Source organism: Chondrus crispus, genomic scaffold, assembly GCF_000350225.1.
Source record: "Chondrus crispus Stackhouse genomic scaffold, scaffold_68, whole genome shotgun sequence".
In the NCBI taxonomy this organism is placed as follows: Eukaryota; Rhodophyta; class Florideophyceae; order Gigartinales; family Gigartinaceae; genus Chondrus; species Chondrus crispus.
The window spans coordinates 174,477-190,409 of NW_005178626.1; the positions used below are offsets into that span (position 1 = coordinate 174,477).

General features: G+C 50.1%; 4 protein-coding genes; 3 read left to right on the plus strand and 1 right to left on the minus strand.

Annotated features, from left to right (window-relative positions):
- Nucleotides 1–449: 449 nt before the first annotated feature.
- Nucleotides 450–648, plus strand: CHC_T00007262001 (hypothetical protein). XM_005710800.1 is given in 2 exon segments: nt 450–599; nt 600–648. 1 exon segment carries the CDS (start codon nt 450–452, stop codon nt 597–599), a length of 150 nt encoding a protein of 49 aa, XP_005710857.1. The 3' UTR covers nt 600–648.
- Nucleotides 649–1,904: 1,256 nt separating this feature from the next.
- CHC_T00010139001 (hypothetical protein) lies at nt 1,905–4,369 on the minus strand. Its single transcript, XM_005710801.1, has 3 exons — nt 4,325–4,369; nt 2,455–4,130; nt 1,905–2,250 (listed from the first exon to the last, which is right to left on the minus strand). Exons 1-3 carry the CDS (start codon nt 4,367–4,369, stop codon nt 1,905–1,907), a joined length of 2,067 nt encoding a protein of 688 aa, XP_005710858.1.
- On the plus strand, nt 3,601–4,333 carry CHC_T00007264001 (hypothetical protein). XM_005710802.1 is given in 2 exon segments: nt 3,601–3,903; nt 3,904–4,333. The coding sequence occupies 1 exon segment, from the start codon at nt 3,601–3,603 to the stop codon at nt 3,901–3,903; it is 303 nt and encodes a 100-aa protein (XP_005710859.1). The 3' UTR covers nt 3,904–4,333.
- Nucleotides 4,370–5,315: 946 nt separating the features above from the next.
- CHC_T00008891001 (Hypothetical protein) lies at nt 5,316–7,004 on the plus strand. The gene has a single exon (XM_005710803.1). The coding sequence runs from the start codon at nt 5,316–5,318 to the stop codon at nt 7,002–7,004; it is 1,689 nt and encodes a 562-aa protein (XP_005710860.1).
- The last annotated feature ends 8,929 nt before the right edge of the window (nt 7,005–15,933 follow it).

Genomic DNA, 15,933 nt, shown 5'->3' on the forward strand with positions numbered 1-15,933 from the left:
CCTCATGAACACATACTGTCGCTGGCCGGCGTGCCATTTGCCGAGAGTGTACGCTCTGCAAATGACACGCCGGCACAATAGTGGACAAACGCGGGTGGTAAAAATTTAGGAAATAAGTGTCTCGTTTGTTTGACGAGATTCCGGAAGTACTGCCGTCAATAACAGAACAAGCAGCTACATCCTTCAGAAATCGCTGTGAACCCCGATGCAGTCGCTCGATAGCTGCCCTTGAATTGTACCGGTGGGCATAGATATTGTTATTGGGACGTACACGATTATCGAAATTGTCTCACGGCTGGCACAATTATGGCACAATATCAACCAGGGGACAACCTGCGATATCAGGGTTTGTCAACAGGGAGTGCGATATCTTATATCAGCACTCGGCGGAATATCCGCACTCAAGGCCGGTGGACAACCCATACGTGTCTTAACAGCACAGTGCGACAATGTCGGCCGACAGAGTCGCGATCAGGAGAATAGGTCCTGCGCGGTCATCCGCTCCGAGACGTCTGGCCCTGGCCCCGTCTCATTTTTGCCCCTGGTGTTGGGTCCATGACTCAGCTCGCCTGGTATGCCGTGTTGTAGCGCATTTTTAATCGTTTAAATATCATTGGTGCGCCACTGCCAACAGTGGACGAAGCATGATGGAATCGCTACGGGAAATACCTGTCACTGTAAGTCCAGTTATGCTTGTGACCACGTCTTTCCAAAACTTGCACAGACGTTTATAGTTTCGCCTAAAATTTCCGCAAACGTTTTAATGCGAGGGTGCACGTCTCCAGAAAGTTTCTGAGTTTCGCAGAAAAAGTTGCTCAAACTTTCGGCAGCACTTTGGGAACCTTTGAAACTTCAGAAACATTCATCAACCTTTTCAAAGATGCCGGATCGCATTACAGCTCCGATCGAGGGTGGATGGAAATATTCCTTCATTGAGGCCTTGCTTGCAGGATCCAACAAGGTCCACCACCGGGACCAATGGGAGTGCCGTTTGAGGCGAATATCAGAAAAATCAATTGTCAACCAGGATTTTACGGAGCCATGAGCCCTGGTAGTTGGGACCAAAGTTGTATGGCTCTGGGTCACAGGCTCTGGTACCCAGGGCCATTATTGGGACGTATTCTCCTGAATGCGACTCCGACACGCAGTATGTCGCCAAACGCAGCGTACAAGCTCCTGCATGTGTGGTGATATTGTAGTGATATTGAAGATCATGCCCAGTTCTCGCAATCTTCTAAAAAACTACTGTTATGAGAAAACTACTGTTATGGACGGTGCCCTAGTAGGGCACCTGCGATAACACTACTGCTAACACTGTTAGCATTGGGTACTGTTAGCCTAACAATACCCAAGGGTAGTGTTCGTTCACCTTCGATAACAGTAGTTTTTCACAATATTGGGGAACGGATGAAACGAAACAGGCTGGGTATGAGGGGGTGTGCGGAGGCGATCTCGACGGAGACAGTTTCGACGTGTAATTTTTTTTTAATTGGGTATGCTTTCCTCAGGGGTCAGCCGAGAGACAAGTGTGTTGTCACACGGGGCACACTCGGGCCGATATCACCTCTTGAGAGGTCAGGCCGGCCTGAGATCAGGCCTCCTATGCGCCCTCGCCTCCGCCTCGAGGCGCATGTCCAGCCCTCGAGCTGATATCAGCTCAAGAGGGCGGATATCAATATCCGCCCTCTTGCCCCGTGTGACAACGCATACGTGTTGCCACATCTGACAGCCATGCAGGGTTTGTTCGGCGGGTTTTGTTCGGCGGGTTTTGTTCGGCGGGTTTCTCCGTCCCGCCCCCCCCCCCCCCCACGCCCGCTTCTTCCTTCCTCCCTCCCTCCCGCCCGCCCCGCGAAGACGCAGGTGACGTCATGAATGAAACGCATGTCCACCCGAGGCGTTTGACGTCACGACTCGCGACTCGCCGCCGCCGCGCACGCGTGAAAGCCGGTCGCTTCCGTGCTTACACTTGCGCGCGCGGAAGAGAGGAGCACCGGGGCACGGGGCGCGGGGCAGCCCCCCGCGGGGCAGCCCCCCGCGCGCCGCCGCGGCGCAACTGTAACCGCGGCCGCGTCGCATCTTTGAGCCGCCGCCGCCGCCGCGAGGGCGAGGGAAAGAGAGAGTCGCGCTACACCGCTGTATTTCGCACATTCGCCGCGCCTGCGCGACCTTGCTCGCCCGCGGCGAAGACACGCCCCTCGCCCACCCGCAATACAGTCCTCCATCACTGTATCTCGCCCGCGTTGCGCCGCGCTACGTCATACCGTATAACGTAGGTGGCATTCCCGCTCTTCCCGTTACCCTCCTGTGGGGAATTCTGTTCCAGCGTGTTTGCAAAGTCTCGATGTGAAACGAAACTACATTTCCATTCGGCAATCTTCTTCTGCGTCTTCCTCGTCCTCCTCATCGGTAATGTTGTCAGAGCCATACTCGGCCGAGGAACTCGATATGCTTGACGTGTTACCGAGCTTCTTCCTATCCGAATTGACGTCTATCGCCTGAGCCCCATTCCTTCCCCCTCGGACCTTTCCCATTTGCTTTCCAAGCTGGGCTGCTGCCGTGCCACTTGACATATCGGCAGACGGGCTCCTCGCAAGGAATAGCAACCCCTCCAGTGCCTCGTGCTCCATTTCCCCTTCACTAGCAGTCGGGACGCTTGATGGTCGCACTTTTCGACTGCGATTTCTGCGGGAAGAGCTCAACTGACCCTCTTCTTTTGGGCACCACCCCGGGTGTTGGAGCATCCAAGCTTCAAGATTTCTGCGATACGGAGCCGCATTTCCGGAGATCGTCCGGCCATTGCTGGGATTCCACACCGTCACACGAGGTTCACGAGGTGCGCGAAATGATTTTTCGAGAAATGAGGCACCCAAGTTCCCACGGAAAGAAGGCAAAGAATTGGGAGCAAAGGCCTCAAACCCGGCCCCGTCATTCTCATATGAGCCCACCGATGCAGGCGCATCCACCCCTGCGTAGTCCACGCCGCCAAACGAAACGAAACTAAATGAGCCTGGCATGCTTGTGTTGCCTGCCAGTTCCCGCTTACTCTTCGCGATTCCACGCGTCAACATGTGATGCGCACACGAAACTATCGTGCCCTGCAACTTTGCACCCCCTATCTGGCTAGCCACATCGGCCCAGCGATTGTCATCGAGTTCCGCTGGGTTGCACTGTTGCGCATGACATTCTTGTCCAAGACGGAACAGCGCTTCCTGAAGTCGAACAAAATCGTCGGCCGTCCAAGTCATCATGGCCTCCTCGGTGCAGAAATCTTCATCGCCGAGTGCTTCCAAGCATCTCGCTCCATCGCTCGCGAGAAAGCTGGCAACGGGATAACAGCAGAGGGCCGCGAAAGAATCTGCAGCGCTCTTCGATCTACGTGCTGCTGAGCGCCTCTTCGATGACTTGAGCTCATCGGCTTTTTCCTCCCAACCGGGATGTCCTTGCAACCAGGTGGCAAGATTACGCCTGTAGGGAGCAGCGTTTCCTGCGACAGTCTTTCCAGTCTGGGGTTCCCAGACAGTTACATGCTCGTCCTCGGCCGAAACGCCTCCAAACAAGGTTGCGGGAAAGCTGGGCGTGAGGCTCGGCATGGACTGGGGGATGGCTGCAGTGGGTGAAAACGAGATGATGTGGGAACCAAGTGCAGTGGACGCACCCAAGGAAGGGTCGATGGGGGGACGAGAATCTCCAGGGATGCGGGAAGCGGAGGGACGTGGAATCTGCACCGGGGCTGAATGTGCGAAGGATGGAGTTGTCGGAGAGGATGGCTGCTCTGCGGAAGCTAAGGGCAAAGAATCGAGGCTTGCCAAGTTTGATGCGAGATCCAAGTTAGAAGATTGCGCAGGGGGAGCGGCGGTGACGTTGATGATTGGATTGAACCTCGAGGATATGATGAGATGCTGAGAGGCTTGAGGCGGGGGTGTTGCGGCGGATGAGGAGCGAGATTGTTTGAGCTTGAACATGGCCGGTGCATAACCGGTGGGAGGAGCAAACGCGGATGGCGAGGTGGGCTTGCCGATATTGGGGCAGAAGACTGAGGGAGAGCCTGCAATCGGGACTGGCATGCTTTGTGTAGGAGGATTTCTATCATAGAAGGGCACACTCTCCAAAAGTCGAGACAGTCCATTTGCCTGATATCAGGCGTCATAGCAGGCTGTGTAGTACACTCTTTTGGACCAGCAACCCGCGTGCGACCACATCTCGTTTAATTTCGAAACGTAACCGTGGGTTTCGTGCCTATTCTGGACATCTTTGTATGTCTTAAGTTAGAGTTAGTGAGCTAGTTAGTTGTCGGCGAATTCAGGAACCATGGATACATCGTTACTTTCGTCTGCAGCCAATGAGTCGGAGGCTTGTCGTGAGGCGGCATCGAAAATATGTCATCGTCCTCGTCGCTATCATTGTTTAGGGATGTGCCTTCAGCCGCTGTAGATAGACCTTCATAACTGAAGAAATCACCTTTCCCTTGCCTTCTCGTCCTTCCTAGTCTGGGGCGGAAGCGGAAGTTGGTCCGGGCCCTGGACCAGTGCCACTGGCCCTCTTGCCTCATGTGAGGCAAGAGGTCAAGATCCAGAGCCTGAGGATATCACAGTAACCTTGTTCAGTGCTCTCGCGCAGCCCCGAGATAGAGTCTATCCTCCATCTGATTGACATCGCTGCTTTTCCCAGGAGCCTCGAAAGTACCCTATGTTGAACGTGACAGCTTTTACAACGGCACACGTGCGCATTACCACGACGCACAAGTTGGGAACGTGTAAGTCGTGGCTACCGTTGTCTAAAGTCGTTTCTGCATGAAGAATCATGAAGTTTCTCAGTTTCTGCATGAATAAACAAGCAAAAAGCAAAAATGAAAAAACAACCTGAAATCGCGGGGGTGACGAGCGCTGCGGGGAAAAGGGGAAGGACACTCGGCCGACCCTCACCAGGGAACGGCACACTCCCCAAAACCGCCTCCCCCATTCACCAACAACCTTCTTAGTCGCACACGGTCCGTCTCCCTCAGTAAACTCGGGCATCGTTCCTTGCACCACACCCTCAACATGATATCCCTCGAATTCATACTTCCCTTTAGCACGCCCGCATGGAACGTCGTCCGACTACTTGGTTTGTCTGTTCTGGTTGACGTGCTCATCGCCGTGGCGTTGCGAAAAGCTGCGGCAAGGATTAATGCCCTTCGAGCACGCCGTGGAAAACGCGTTGCCCTGGCCCGAACTCGAGGAGGCCGGTTGACCCATCTACCGGGAATAGACCAAAATGCCACATGCTTACGTCTCTGTTTTTGGATCGTAGCAGTGGCCCTGGTTGGTCTAGCGGTCATGGCGGAGTTCGGCAATGTCGAAAGGGAAGTAGAGCAGGAAGTTGAAGTCGAGTTGGGAAGCATATATGAAGCTGTGAAGGGAGGTGTCCTAGCTGTTGATTTGCTTTCCGAAAACGAGCGCCCAGGAAAAGACTCTGGTATTAGGCTGTTCGGTCATGTGTTTGAGGTGAGCGGCTCCTCCCTCAAATATCCGACAGTAAATCACGAAGCGCCAGTCATCAAGGAGTCAGAGCAGATAAAGTGTGGGTCACATCTAAAAACTCAGGTCATTGCCGGTTTCGTGACCACGAGCTTTACAGACCGCGTGCTTATCAGGGCCATGCAAACGGGACTTGAATTCGAGAGGAGAACACCAGGCGGAAGTACCATCGTAGTGAAAATACTCGGCGCAATACCTTTCAATTGGTCTCGCTGTGAGGATGACGAGATCAAACGACAACTGAGGCCGTTGGGGAATCACCCAGATGTCCGCAAACTCGTATCTTTCCTTTCAGACATGGCACTCGGGTCTGGGTGGAACTCTGCGGTAGGCTTGAACAGCACAAGAGGCTCTATAATAGAGGACATTCCCATCAAGCTTGAAAGCGGCCCTGGCGCACTCGGTTTGCGAGCGGGTAGATATGTTCTCCGGGGCTGGGCAGACATTCAGAAGTTGATCTTCCGTTCGCTTGTCAGTGACAACAATATTTGGATGCAAATAGAACCAGACCGTCTCCGATTCGATCCTGAGGGAGTTGAACCACGGATGGAACGACTGCCAGTCAGGCAAGCAAGCCATATGGAACTTGAATTTAATTTACCCGATCTAAACCTGGAGTTCAAGAAAGTGGAATGGCATGGTAGCATCTCGATCGGCGCCGGATCCATATCTGAACTGGTAGAAGTATACAATACCGATCGGGGAGAGTGCGCGATGGGTCATGTAGTATGTTCTTGTCGACTGACTTTTGAGAACGGCACGTACCAACTACTTCAAGGATGGGCAGCGAAAGTTATGGACACTAAATTTCAGATGCGAAGGGTTGTGAACATAACACAATTTGATTTTAGCAATTTGAGACAGGCGAGAGACACAATGGTATACATGTCTCTCTTCAAGGCTTTTCCGGCCAAAAGTCTACGAGCCTCTGGATCGCGACCTTTGATCTTCGCAGTGGACACTGTCGACGCAGAATCGAGTGTTACGAGATTCCCAGTACTCCCTCTCGGAAAATTCCTCTCTCCTACGAACGAATTTGGATACGTAGAGCGGAATTTGGCACGAGCGGCGATCAATGTCTGGTTCATTGCCTCTGCGACTGGCTATGCCACGCTTTGGTTGATTTCTCTTGTGGTGTGTACATATTTAAGAAACGAAGAAGAAATTGATGAGGTCTCTTCGTTAGTGCGTGCACAGAACGAGCTTTTTGATGTGCCTATGGAGTGCAGATTGGCAAGCCGACGTCCTCGGAATTTTGGCATACATCATCATGAAAGTTCATACGGGGAACCTCGTCTGGGAACACTTGAGGAATGTGACGAACCTGCTCAGGTCCAGGACTTCAACAGCATTAACTCGCTGCCAAATGTCAGAGGCCGCTTCATGAGAATTCTGTTTTCTGGGGGTCATTTGCACCGTGCCGATGGTGTTTTCCACCGTGACAAATTGGCCACGGTAGAAATAACTGGTCCTCAAAGTCACGGCTAGCAGTAATATTTTCGAAGATTTGAAGATTGGGAACAGCAATGCGCAACATTTCGATATGACAGAAACTACTGCCGATAGCGACGACACATGTACAACGAAATTTAAAACGTGAAAATAGGGTTTTGATGCTAAACGTCCGGAAAATCTTACCAACAGCCGTTTTCACCATGGTCGAGACCGTCACGGTGAAAACCGCATTTTGACCACCGTGAAAAGGACCCGAAAATATGAATTCTCATGAAGCGGCCTCTGTCAAGCGTTGAATTGGTGGATGGCATCTGGGACAACCAACTTCGTCTGGCGAGCCGATCCGTCTCACATCAATCCCACCTTGTTTGTTGCCTGTGCAGTATGTACGGTAAAACAAGAAACGCAAATCAATAGAACGGCACAATACTGCACTACAACACAGAAGAATTGAATGAGGAGAGAAGGCTGTGGTGATTCCTTCATATGACTCCCAGTCATTCCTCTCTCATGTCGTTGGCCAACGGCACCTCCCCTTTTGCTCAGTCGTTATCAAAAAGGCGTAGCAAATTTTGTGGCAGACTGCACAGGCTAGTTCTCGTGAGTTTCAGCACTTCTCATAATTGGCATTTTCTCTCAAGTCAAAATGTCATGTGGCCAAGCAATTGTTTGGTAGATGCCCAGACATCGAGCGTGACCAGGATGACTAACTGCAACCCCCAAAAAACTTTCAGTATCCAATGATACTCGGGGGGCATCAGCCAGGGACATACTGCAGCAATTGCGGAGTTAGTCGGTGTGTCGGTCGCGTTTACTGTTGCTGCAGCCTGTGCCAGTTCCAAAAAGAGGAACGGCGAAAGGTCTATTTAAATTCTACTGTAAATACATTTCAATTAGCTTGTCCGTCAAGTCACGAAAACGCGTTTTTTGGCCGCGCGTTTGCTCATATTTTTCTACGCAAAATTTTCAGACAACGCGTTCGGCAAAACTCACAGCATACCGAAAACTGGGGGCATGTGAGTTTTCCACGAGTTCCACGTCCGCCTGATCACAGCAGTGCCTCATCGACCCATCTTGAAGGAAAACGAAGTGCGGTTTCCGTTCTTTTCATCAGCACAAACGAGTCTCAGATTGCACGGGCCGCATCGATAAACGTCATGGACGCCCCAAACGCTTCATCTGCGCAGAGTCCATCAACGGATCAAAGCGCGACAGAATCTGCCACAGATGCCGCCGAAGCAACTGCGAAACATAGACAAGTAGAAGCTTCTAAATAGCGGTCCTCTCCAAACCCCCCTCAGCCTGTCAAGAAGACGACACACATCGCTGTTTCGACTGAGAACCTTTCTATCTTTGTGGCGAACTACAATATTCGCTTCAGCAAGTATTCGCGCAGGTGCACGTGATCCGTCGGGCGGCACAACGACGCGTACTATACCAGAATTGCGTATGTTGCGGGCAGGTACCTTGCTGGAGGTCAGTCCGCAAAACTCGTGGCGGAATTTTTCAATCTCGGGTTTACTTTACGTCCAGCGATTTTGTGGGCAAATGAAAAAAAAAAAAAAAAAAAAAAAAAAACAGCGCGTTATTTTACGGATAACCTTTAATAATCCTTCGTTATTCATGCGACGGTCCGTCATCCTTCGTAATTATTGCGACGGCTACAATAGAGAGGGGTGAACCGGCTCTCGTTCAATAAACGTGACGCTGCAGTAAGCAGAGTGGCAAGAGAAAACTCTCACATTGAAACTTCAACAGAAACAAGCGCAGCAACCGACAACGTGTTTAGGAACGATCACTGGCATGATGCACTAAAGCATAGAAGGTGGGAGATAGAAGAGGAAATATGACGGAGCGCGAGAGCATGGGCATGCGGTGCTCTGGTAAGGTGAGGGACAGTCGTGCGCCTGAAAAGAAGAAAAATAAAAGCGAGAGGTCAGAACGAGAAGAATTGGCCATATTGCAAAAAACCTAGCGTTCAAGTGCAGATGATATTTAAGAGAGAGACAAATGCCTGCACGTGTGTCTCATACCCGGAAGGATAGAATGCGGCCCTGCGTTTTTACACTGCGCGGCTCGGAGGCCCATACGTTCAAAAAGGCGATCATACTTCTACAAGCTTGATGACGTGAGAAGACTACGTCATGGATAGATAACCTTTCGGCAATCGCCAAATCTTGAAGTTTTGATATTATGACTTCGCAGCTCATACAACTCCTCCTTGAGTCTCTGCCAGGCAGGGTGAAGGTCTGTACATGCAACAAAAATTGGCGTATCTATCCCGCGAGCGAACTATCAGAAAAGAATGGTTTGTGAGAATACGTGGATGAGAGGGACGTCTCAGATCTCTCGCCATCTGATATGGACATCCTGAACGAAAAGAAATAAGACAGAAATAGACGAAAATGGTCAAAACGCCAAGTCTTTATTTAGTACAGTCTAGCACGAATCGATTATCAAAGATCACAATTTTCAAGAAAACAAATAGAGGATAGGCGACAAAGACAATCTAGCAGCTGTGCCCATAAACATTAAGAACAAGTATATCAAGAAGAACCACTCTACCAGACGAACTTTTACTGAGCATAGAGTGGGTCTTTTTGTTCACGTGTACACATGATTCATCCAATATGCTCGGCTTCTGCCGATTCACTCTAGTGTCTAGATGAAAATATATGGTAGGGCACGATTCAGTGTAGGTTGATGGTCGTGAAGCATAGACAAAGACATGGTTACTCAGTGAAAATAGTGTGAGTACTGTGGATCTGGAACGAGATTGGATCGATAAAGAACTGTAGAGCTGGAAAGGCTGTTCTTGTTGGTGTTCCTTTATTGTGGTTCACCCTTTCACTTTGTAAGTGTATACCATCAACTGTGAGAACTAAGGTACCAATTTATGAAGAGCGCATTGGAGAGCAGTCTTGAAAGCCATGTGAAGAGATTTCACACATGACATTTATGATGTGCTCTCGTTGCCTGAATATGTCACACTCATAGTCATCATCATGAGCACCGTGATAACACCTCAAGTCATTGAATCACTACGCGATCTAGAGTCTCCACTAGCACGATTATAAAAGTTGTACTTGTTGAATGCGGGATATTTGGTCCAAGATTGGTGCCTACTGCAAAGCTTTGCGGTTTCGAGCATACACGACTGCTTGACGTTCTTAAAATTTATTCGGGGATTGGGTTCTTTGATTCCAGCATGAAACCTTTTCAAGCAGCGCATCATCATTTTAAATTTTCAGTCCTCACCGAAACCAATGGGTCACATCCAGCACAGTCACATCTACGCTTTCCCTTCAGCACCGGCTGCTCTGAAAGTCTCAAACTGTACTCATTCCGCACAAAAATACCTTGCGGAAAGGGGGATACTGGCGGAAGCTATGAGTTAGTTACCGGTGGAGATCGGATCTTGTGCCTGAGCTTTCCCTTATCTTCTTTATACAGCATTTTCATGGCTTACTTTGAGAGTGAACCCCTTTCTGAAGATATACACTAATGTTGTCCTCGCATGAACATCATGCCACTATTTTTCCGCCGCGCAGTTGGTTACGTGCAATGGTGGATAGGAGGAGGATGCGAAGAAGCAGGGTTCGGTTGAGGAATATGGTTTCTTCTACGCTAGTATGTAATATGAAATAGACCTTTGACGTTCGAGAGTTACCTCAGTTGTTAATTTACCTGGATTAGACTCTCCATGTTGGCACCCACTGATAGTGTCGTGATGTTGTTTAGCTGAAGCAGGTTTTAGTTAGGGGTTCTCCTGCATCCTTTGCTAATGGGAATCCCCTAAGATCAACCCCGAGCGAAGATCTGCATCATCATATCGATCACGCAAACAGTCTCCGACAAACCTCAACTACCCATATGAACATTTTTCCAATCCTTATTCTACTATTGCTTGGCTAATATTCTTGTATATTATGGTGTTCTACAGTAGTTAGCGGCGACATAGAATATCAAGTGGCAACCTGCTTTTACACACTTCTGAAGGAAATTAGTGAAAAGGTGTGAAAAGTCACCTCAGCACGACCGGACGGGCAACCTCCCGCAAAACCAAAAAAAGGCATTGCTCGGACGTTGATTCACACTTACTAGCAAAATTGCTTCCGTTCTTTCGCGAGGTGCATAATACCATCGAGAACGGGTTTGACTCAAAAAAGGTTGACCCCCTTTTACAGGCGTATCGGGCCAGTTAGTACCCGTTGTGAGACCTTGCAATGCCGAGAGAGCATGTAAGGAAGCCTCTGATTACATGTTTGGGCTCTCACAAACGGTTGCGCCCCTTTAAGAACAGAGAGTTTCCTTTTTTTGTGATCCTATCTACGTCTTAATAAAGCCATAGGGCATGAGAGCGAGGAAGGGAGCGATTCCATGCGTTTATAAGACTAACATTCAGGACCTCGTCTTCTTCAAGTCAACAGGAAAAGACAGTGCGAATTGAATTCCGCATTAATTCTATTTTAAAGTGATCACCTTCTTCCAAACCACGTACAACCAATTATGGATCGCCTTGGAGAGCTAATGGCCGCACAACACGACGTACAAATCATGCGTGACGAGCTAACAGAAGCAGAGTTACTCCAAGTGACATACTTTCCTCCCAGGCATGGGCCGAGTGAGCCAGTAGATGAGACGGAAAGTCCCCAGGCCTCTACGACAGACAAGATCTATGAGTTTTCAACCTCCCTAGCTACTGCATACTCCAAACCCCAAAGGTCAATTTGCAAGACTCAAGTCGACGATGGCGTCAACTGCCGCGATGTGGCAGAGATATTGCGATACTTTGGGGAGGCTCTGCAGAACCAAGAGGCTATCGAAGCAACAGTGTTGAACGAAACCCCGTCTGGAGTGCTATTCCCCGTCGTTGACCATGCAGAGTTTCGGATACCGGGTGAATGGCCTGTGGAAGAAAACATTGTCGAGGGCCTGCCGCCGATCACAAGTCTAACGGGACTGCCTTTGAGCTGGGACCCGTTCCAAGAGGAACTGATTGACGCAGGTGCTGTTGATATGGGGTTTTTGGATGTCGGGGGTCTCCGTGCGCGCCAACTGAACTCGAGCCCCTCCCGGGCGAGCGCCAACCCGCAAGAAAATGGGACTACGGCGCTGTGTACAGACGAAGGGATGGATTTTGGCGACGTTATAGATTCTGTATTGAATGGGGGAGGCAGACACGATGGACTGCAGCAGCATCTTACAGACGTGACGTGCGATGAGGAGGAGGATGACTTCGAGGGTTGGCAATCAGTATCGGGCGATAGTGACAGGAATAGTGCGGGCACTGATGACACGAGGGACTTGGATTGGGCGCCGATAGATATTGAAATGGAGTAAGAAGGCTGATGAGGAAAAATATGGGTAGTAGAGACGGATGATGCGGAAAAGGGTCTGGCATCGCAGTTACCGAGATGTTTATTTATTAAATGTAAAACCTATTGAATTGAGCTCGTGTGGTGCCTGCACGAGAAAGTGTGAAGGGAGAGTGAAGTTCTCTGCCTTCGCTTTATTGTATGAAGATCTGACTTCGTCTTAAGTAAACGAGGGAGAGAGAAAAAGGATAAACTAAAAACCATAGCCGTAATGATGCCTAAAATGGCAACTGGCAAGATGCCATGCCTGTAGGGAAATGTTGCCTAAAATGGGAACAGGTAGGTGGTGGCAAGGTGCCACTATAGTCCCCTCTTTCAAGAAGCAGCTTTGCTTTCACGAGCTGCTGCTGCTAGTTCCTGATTTGCAAAGCTTTGAAGGAACTGCTCGAGCATCTCTGGGATATCCTCTCGTATGGTTATAAAAGGTTCCCACGTTGGCTGCTCATGTGTAAAGCCCCTCCATTTGCAGTTGACTTCGAACTGCTTCGTCTCGGCGTTGAAGCGTAAACCTAGAATTTTCGTCACTGTATTGTAGTGCGGGTCGTTGTGATCTATTGTGTCCAAAAGGATCTCAGATAACTCGAGTGTAGAGTCGGCATAGAACTTCAGACGACTAACATGAACCAAAGCATGCGAGGCATCCAGCAGATCCTCGACTTCGTACACCAGAGCGGACTCACAGCGTACAACACGGCGAGGACCTTTCCAGCGTACTCTGAGCTTGTTACCCGACTTACCCTCAGAGTCGGCGACGAGAACAAAGTCGCCGACATCGAAATTGACTTCGCGAACACCTGTGCGTTTGTTGTGACTTTTAAGTGCCTGTTGACGCTTGCGGGTCCTTGTTTCAGAAACATTACGATGAAGTTCGTCTAGGGCTTTGATCAGGGAATCAGCGTGAACTAGCTTCTGAGCTTTCACAAAATCCAGGGAGACTGGAGTGGCTGGGGCTGGTGGTAAGAGTGTTCGCAGAGGGTTGTCAGCCGGTAGACCCGTGAATACAGTGACGGGGGCGCGGTTTCCCAGACTTGGGCGAATCGAGTGATTAAGAATGCTTTGGACCAGACGAATAACTGATGGCCATTCCACAAGCTTGAGACGGAACTCAGAAATCAACGCCCTGGCTGCGCGTAGAACCTCCTTGCACATAGATTCGACAGTTCCATTGGACTGTGGGTGATAAGGAGTTGTAAAATGGTGAAAGGCATGGAGCTCTCGATTGAGCCGAGACATTGTCTGGTTCTTGAAATGAGAGCCTTGGTCCGATACCCAGGTGAGCACAACACCAAAAGAGGCAAACCAACGTAGTAAGACATCCACAACAGCTTCTGCGTCAGCCGTAGCACACGGTTCAAGCCAAACAAAGGATGAGGCGTCATCCTTTATGATAAGACAGTAGGTGACATTGGTGATACTGTCGCCAAGATATAGGAAGTCGAAATGTATCAGCTCGTTGGGTTTTTCAGCATGAAGCGCGTGCGAGAGTGTGCGAGGGATGCTAAGGCCCCCGATAGTAGACGAACAGTGCAAACAAGTGTTGCAAAAAACGGAGATGTCGGTCCGCATATGCTCCCAGAAAAAGTAGCCGTGCACATTGGCAAAGGTTGCATCAGTACCGCGATGACCACCACGGCCACAATGACCAATTATGCATAGTCTAAGCTGCATTTGAGTGGCTGTGACTGGAATCCAAATCAACCCTGAACGGTTGACTCGTAGTCCATGAGAGTTTTTCCCAGAGGGGGGAATTTCCCCAGCCTCATCAGGAGGAGAATTGCTAGCCAAACGTTGGACTTCTGCAAGATCATGGTGGGTCGGCCATGTGAGACCTGGTTGGAGGTGCGGGGCGACAGGCGCACGCATCAGGGACGCCAATTTGGGAGGGAGACGTACAAAATCCGTGGCGCCCCAGCGAGATAGAAGGTCGGCCCAAACATTGTCGTCTCCAGCAATGTGCATGATGTTGTAGCGGAAAGCCGCGAGCTTCATTGACCATCGTTCTATTTTGCTGGCCACGTGTTTCGCAATGTTTGGAGTGACGGTGAACGGGTTGAAAATGAAAGTCAAATTCTTGTGGTCTGTAAAAAGCCAAAAGCCCGAGGGTCGAAGCAGGATGTAGTCCAAGCGCGTGACCGACTCGACAATCGCGAAGCCTTCTTTTTCAGGAGTAGACCAGCTAGCAGCGCTTTTGCGGAACGAACCAGACAAGAAAGAAAGCGGTTCGTGACGTTGATCAACACAAGGAAGATCCTTGTCTTCAGGAGGGATCTGTGTGAGTACCGCTGCCCAATGCTTATCGGAAGCGTCTGTAAAAAGACACAATATTTTTGAGTCATCGGGATGGGCAAGAGTGGCTACGTCATGTAGTGCTTGTTTGACCGAGCGGAAACAGGATAAGTGGTCAGTATTCCAAGAGGTGCGGTGCAAAGCAATTTTCTGGGCACATTTGCGTGTGCGTTTGCCGGCCTTATCATACACTTCTTCCAATAGCGACGCGAGGGGTTCAATCAGTTGATTAAATTGTGGAATGGAGGACCGCATCCAGTTCGCAGCGCAGACAAACTGCTGCAATTCGGCACCGTTTGTGGGCTCTGTAATTGCGAGTAGAGCGGACAGACGACGGGGATCCAGACGGACTCCGTGCCGGCTTATAAGTCTACCACACCAATTGACCTCACGAAGAAAAAGACGACACTTTCTAGAGTGTAGTTTCAAACCATATTGCCTACAGAGAGCAAAAAACTGCTCCAACACGTGCAGTAGTTCGGCCTCAGTACGAGCGTGCGCTAGAATATCGTCCAACCATTGAAGAAGGCGTTCCCGAAGCGGCGAGAACACGTCCTGGATACTACTTTGGAAGTAGGCCACGGCATTGATCTGTCCATGCAACACACGTGTCGGCGAATACACCCCATCAGGACAGATAAAACTTTGGCATTCCTGAGACTCAGCTTCCAAAGGAAGCTGCCAGTAGCCATGACAAAAGTCCAAGCACGCGTAGCATGTCGTAGCACGAAGCTGTGACAAGACACTGTCGATGTGCGGCATTGGCCAGACAATAGGCTCCGTTTGTGCGTTGACAGGGCGTAAGTCCACTGTGAAGCGGAATTGCTCCGGTCCTGGTTTTGGGACAATTAGCGGAGCGGAAGCCCAACGACTGTTCGGATTGCGGTAGATTATACCAAGTTGGAGCAGCTCATCCACCTTCTTGCGAAGAAAAGCGGTCTGAGGTGGGGAGTATCGACGGAGTTTGACCCTGACAGGCCTGAAATTTTCACGTAGCCGAATAATCATGGGCGCAACTTTGGCAGGGCTATCGGACCCCATCTTGTTTCTGAAAATATCCGAGTATTCCAAAACGAGTGAGCCAAGCTGTTCAGCTAAACACTCTGGAAGACCTTGTTCAGCGGCCTCGGAGAGCAGCTGGTGAAGATCAATCAAGACCTCCGTGTCGTCGTGTACGCCTGTGAGAACGTCCTCTTCAATTTCGTTGTCTTCTATGTCCGCCTGGCAATCTTCGTAGAAGCAAGCTGCTGGTGTCTGGGAATGGGATTGAGATTCAGCAGAATTTTGTGTGGTGCCAT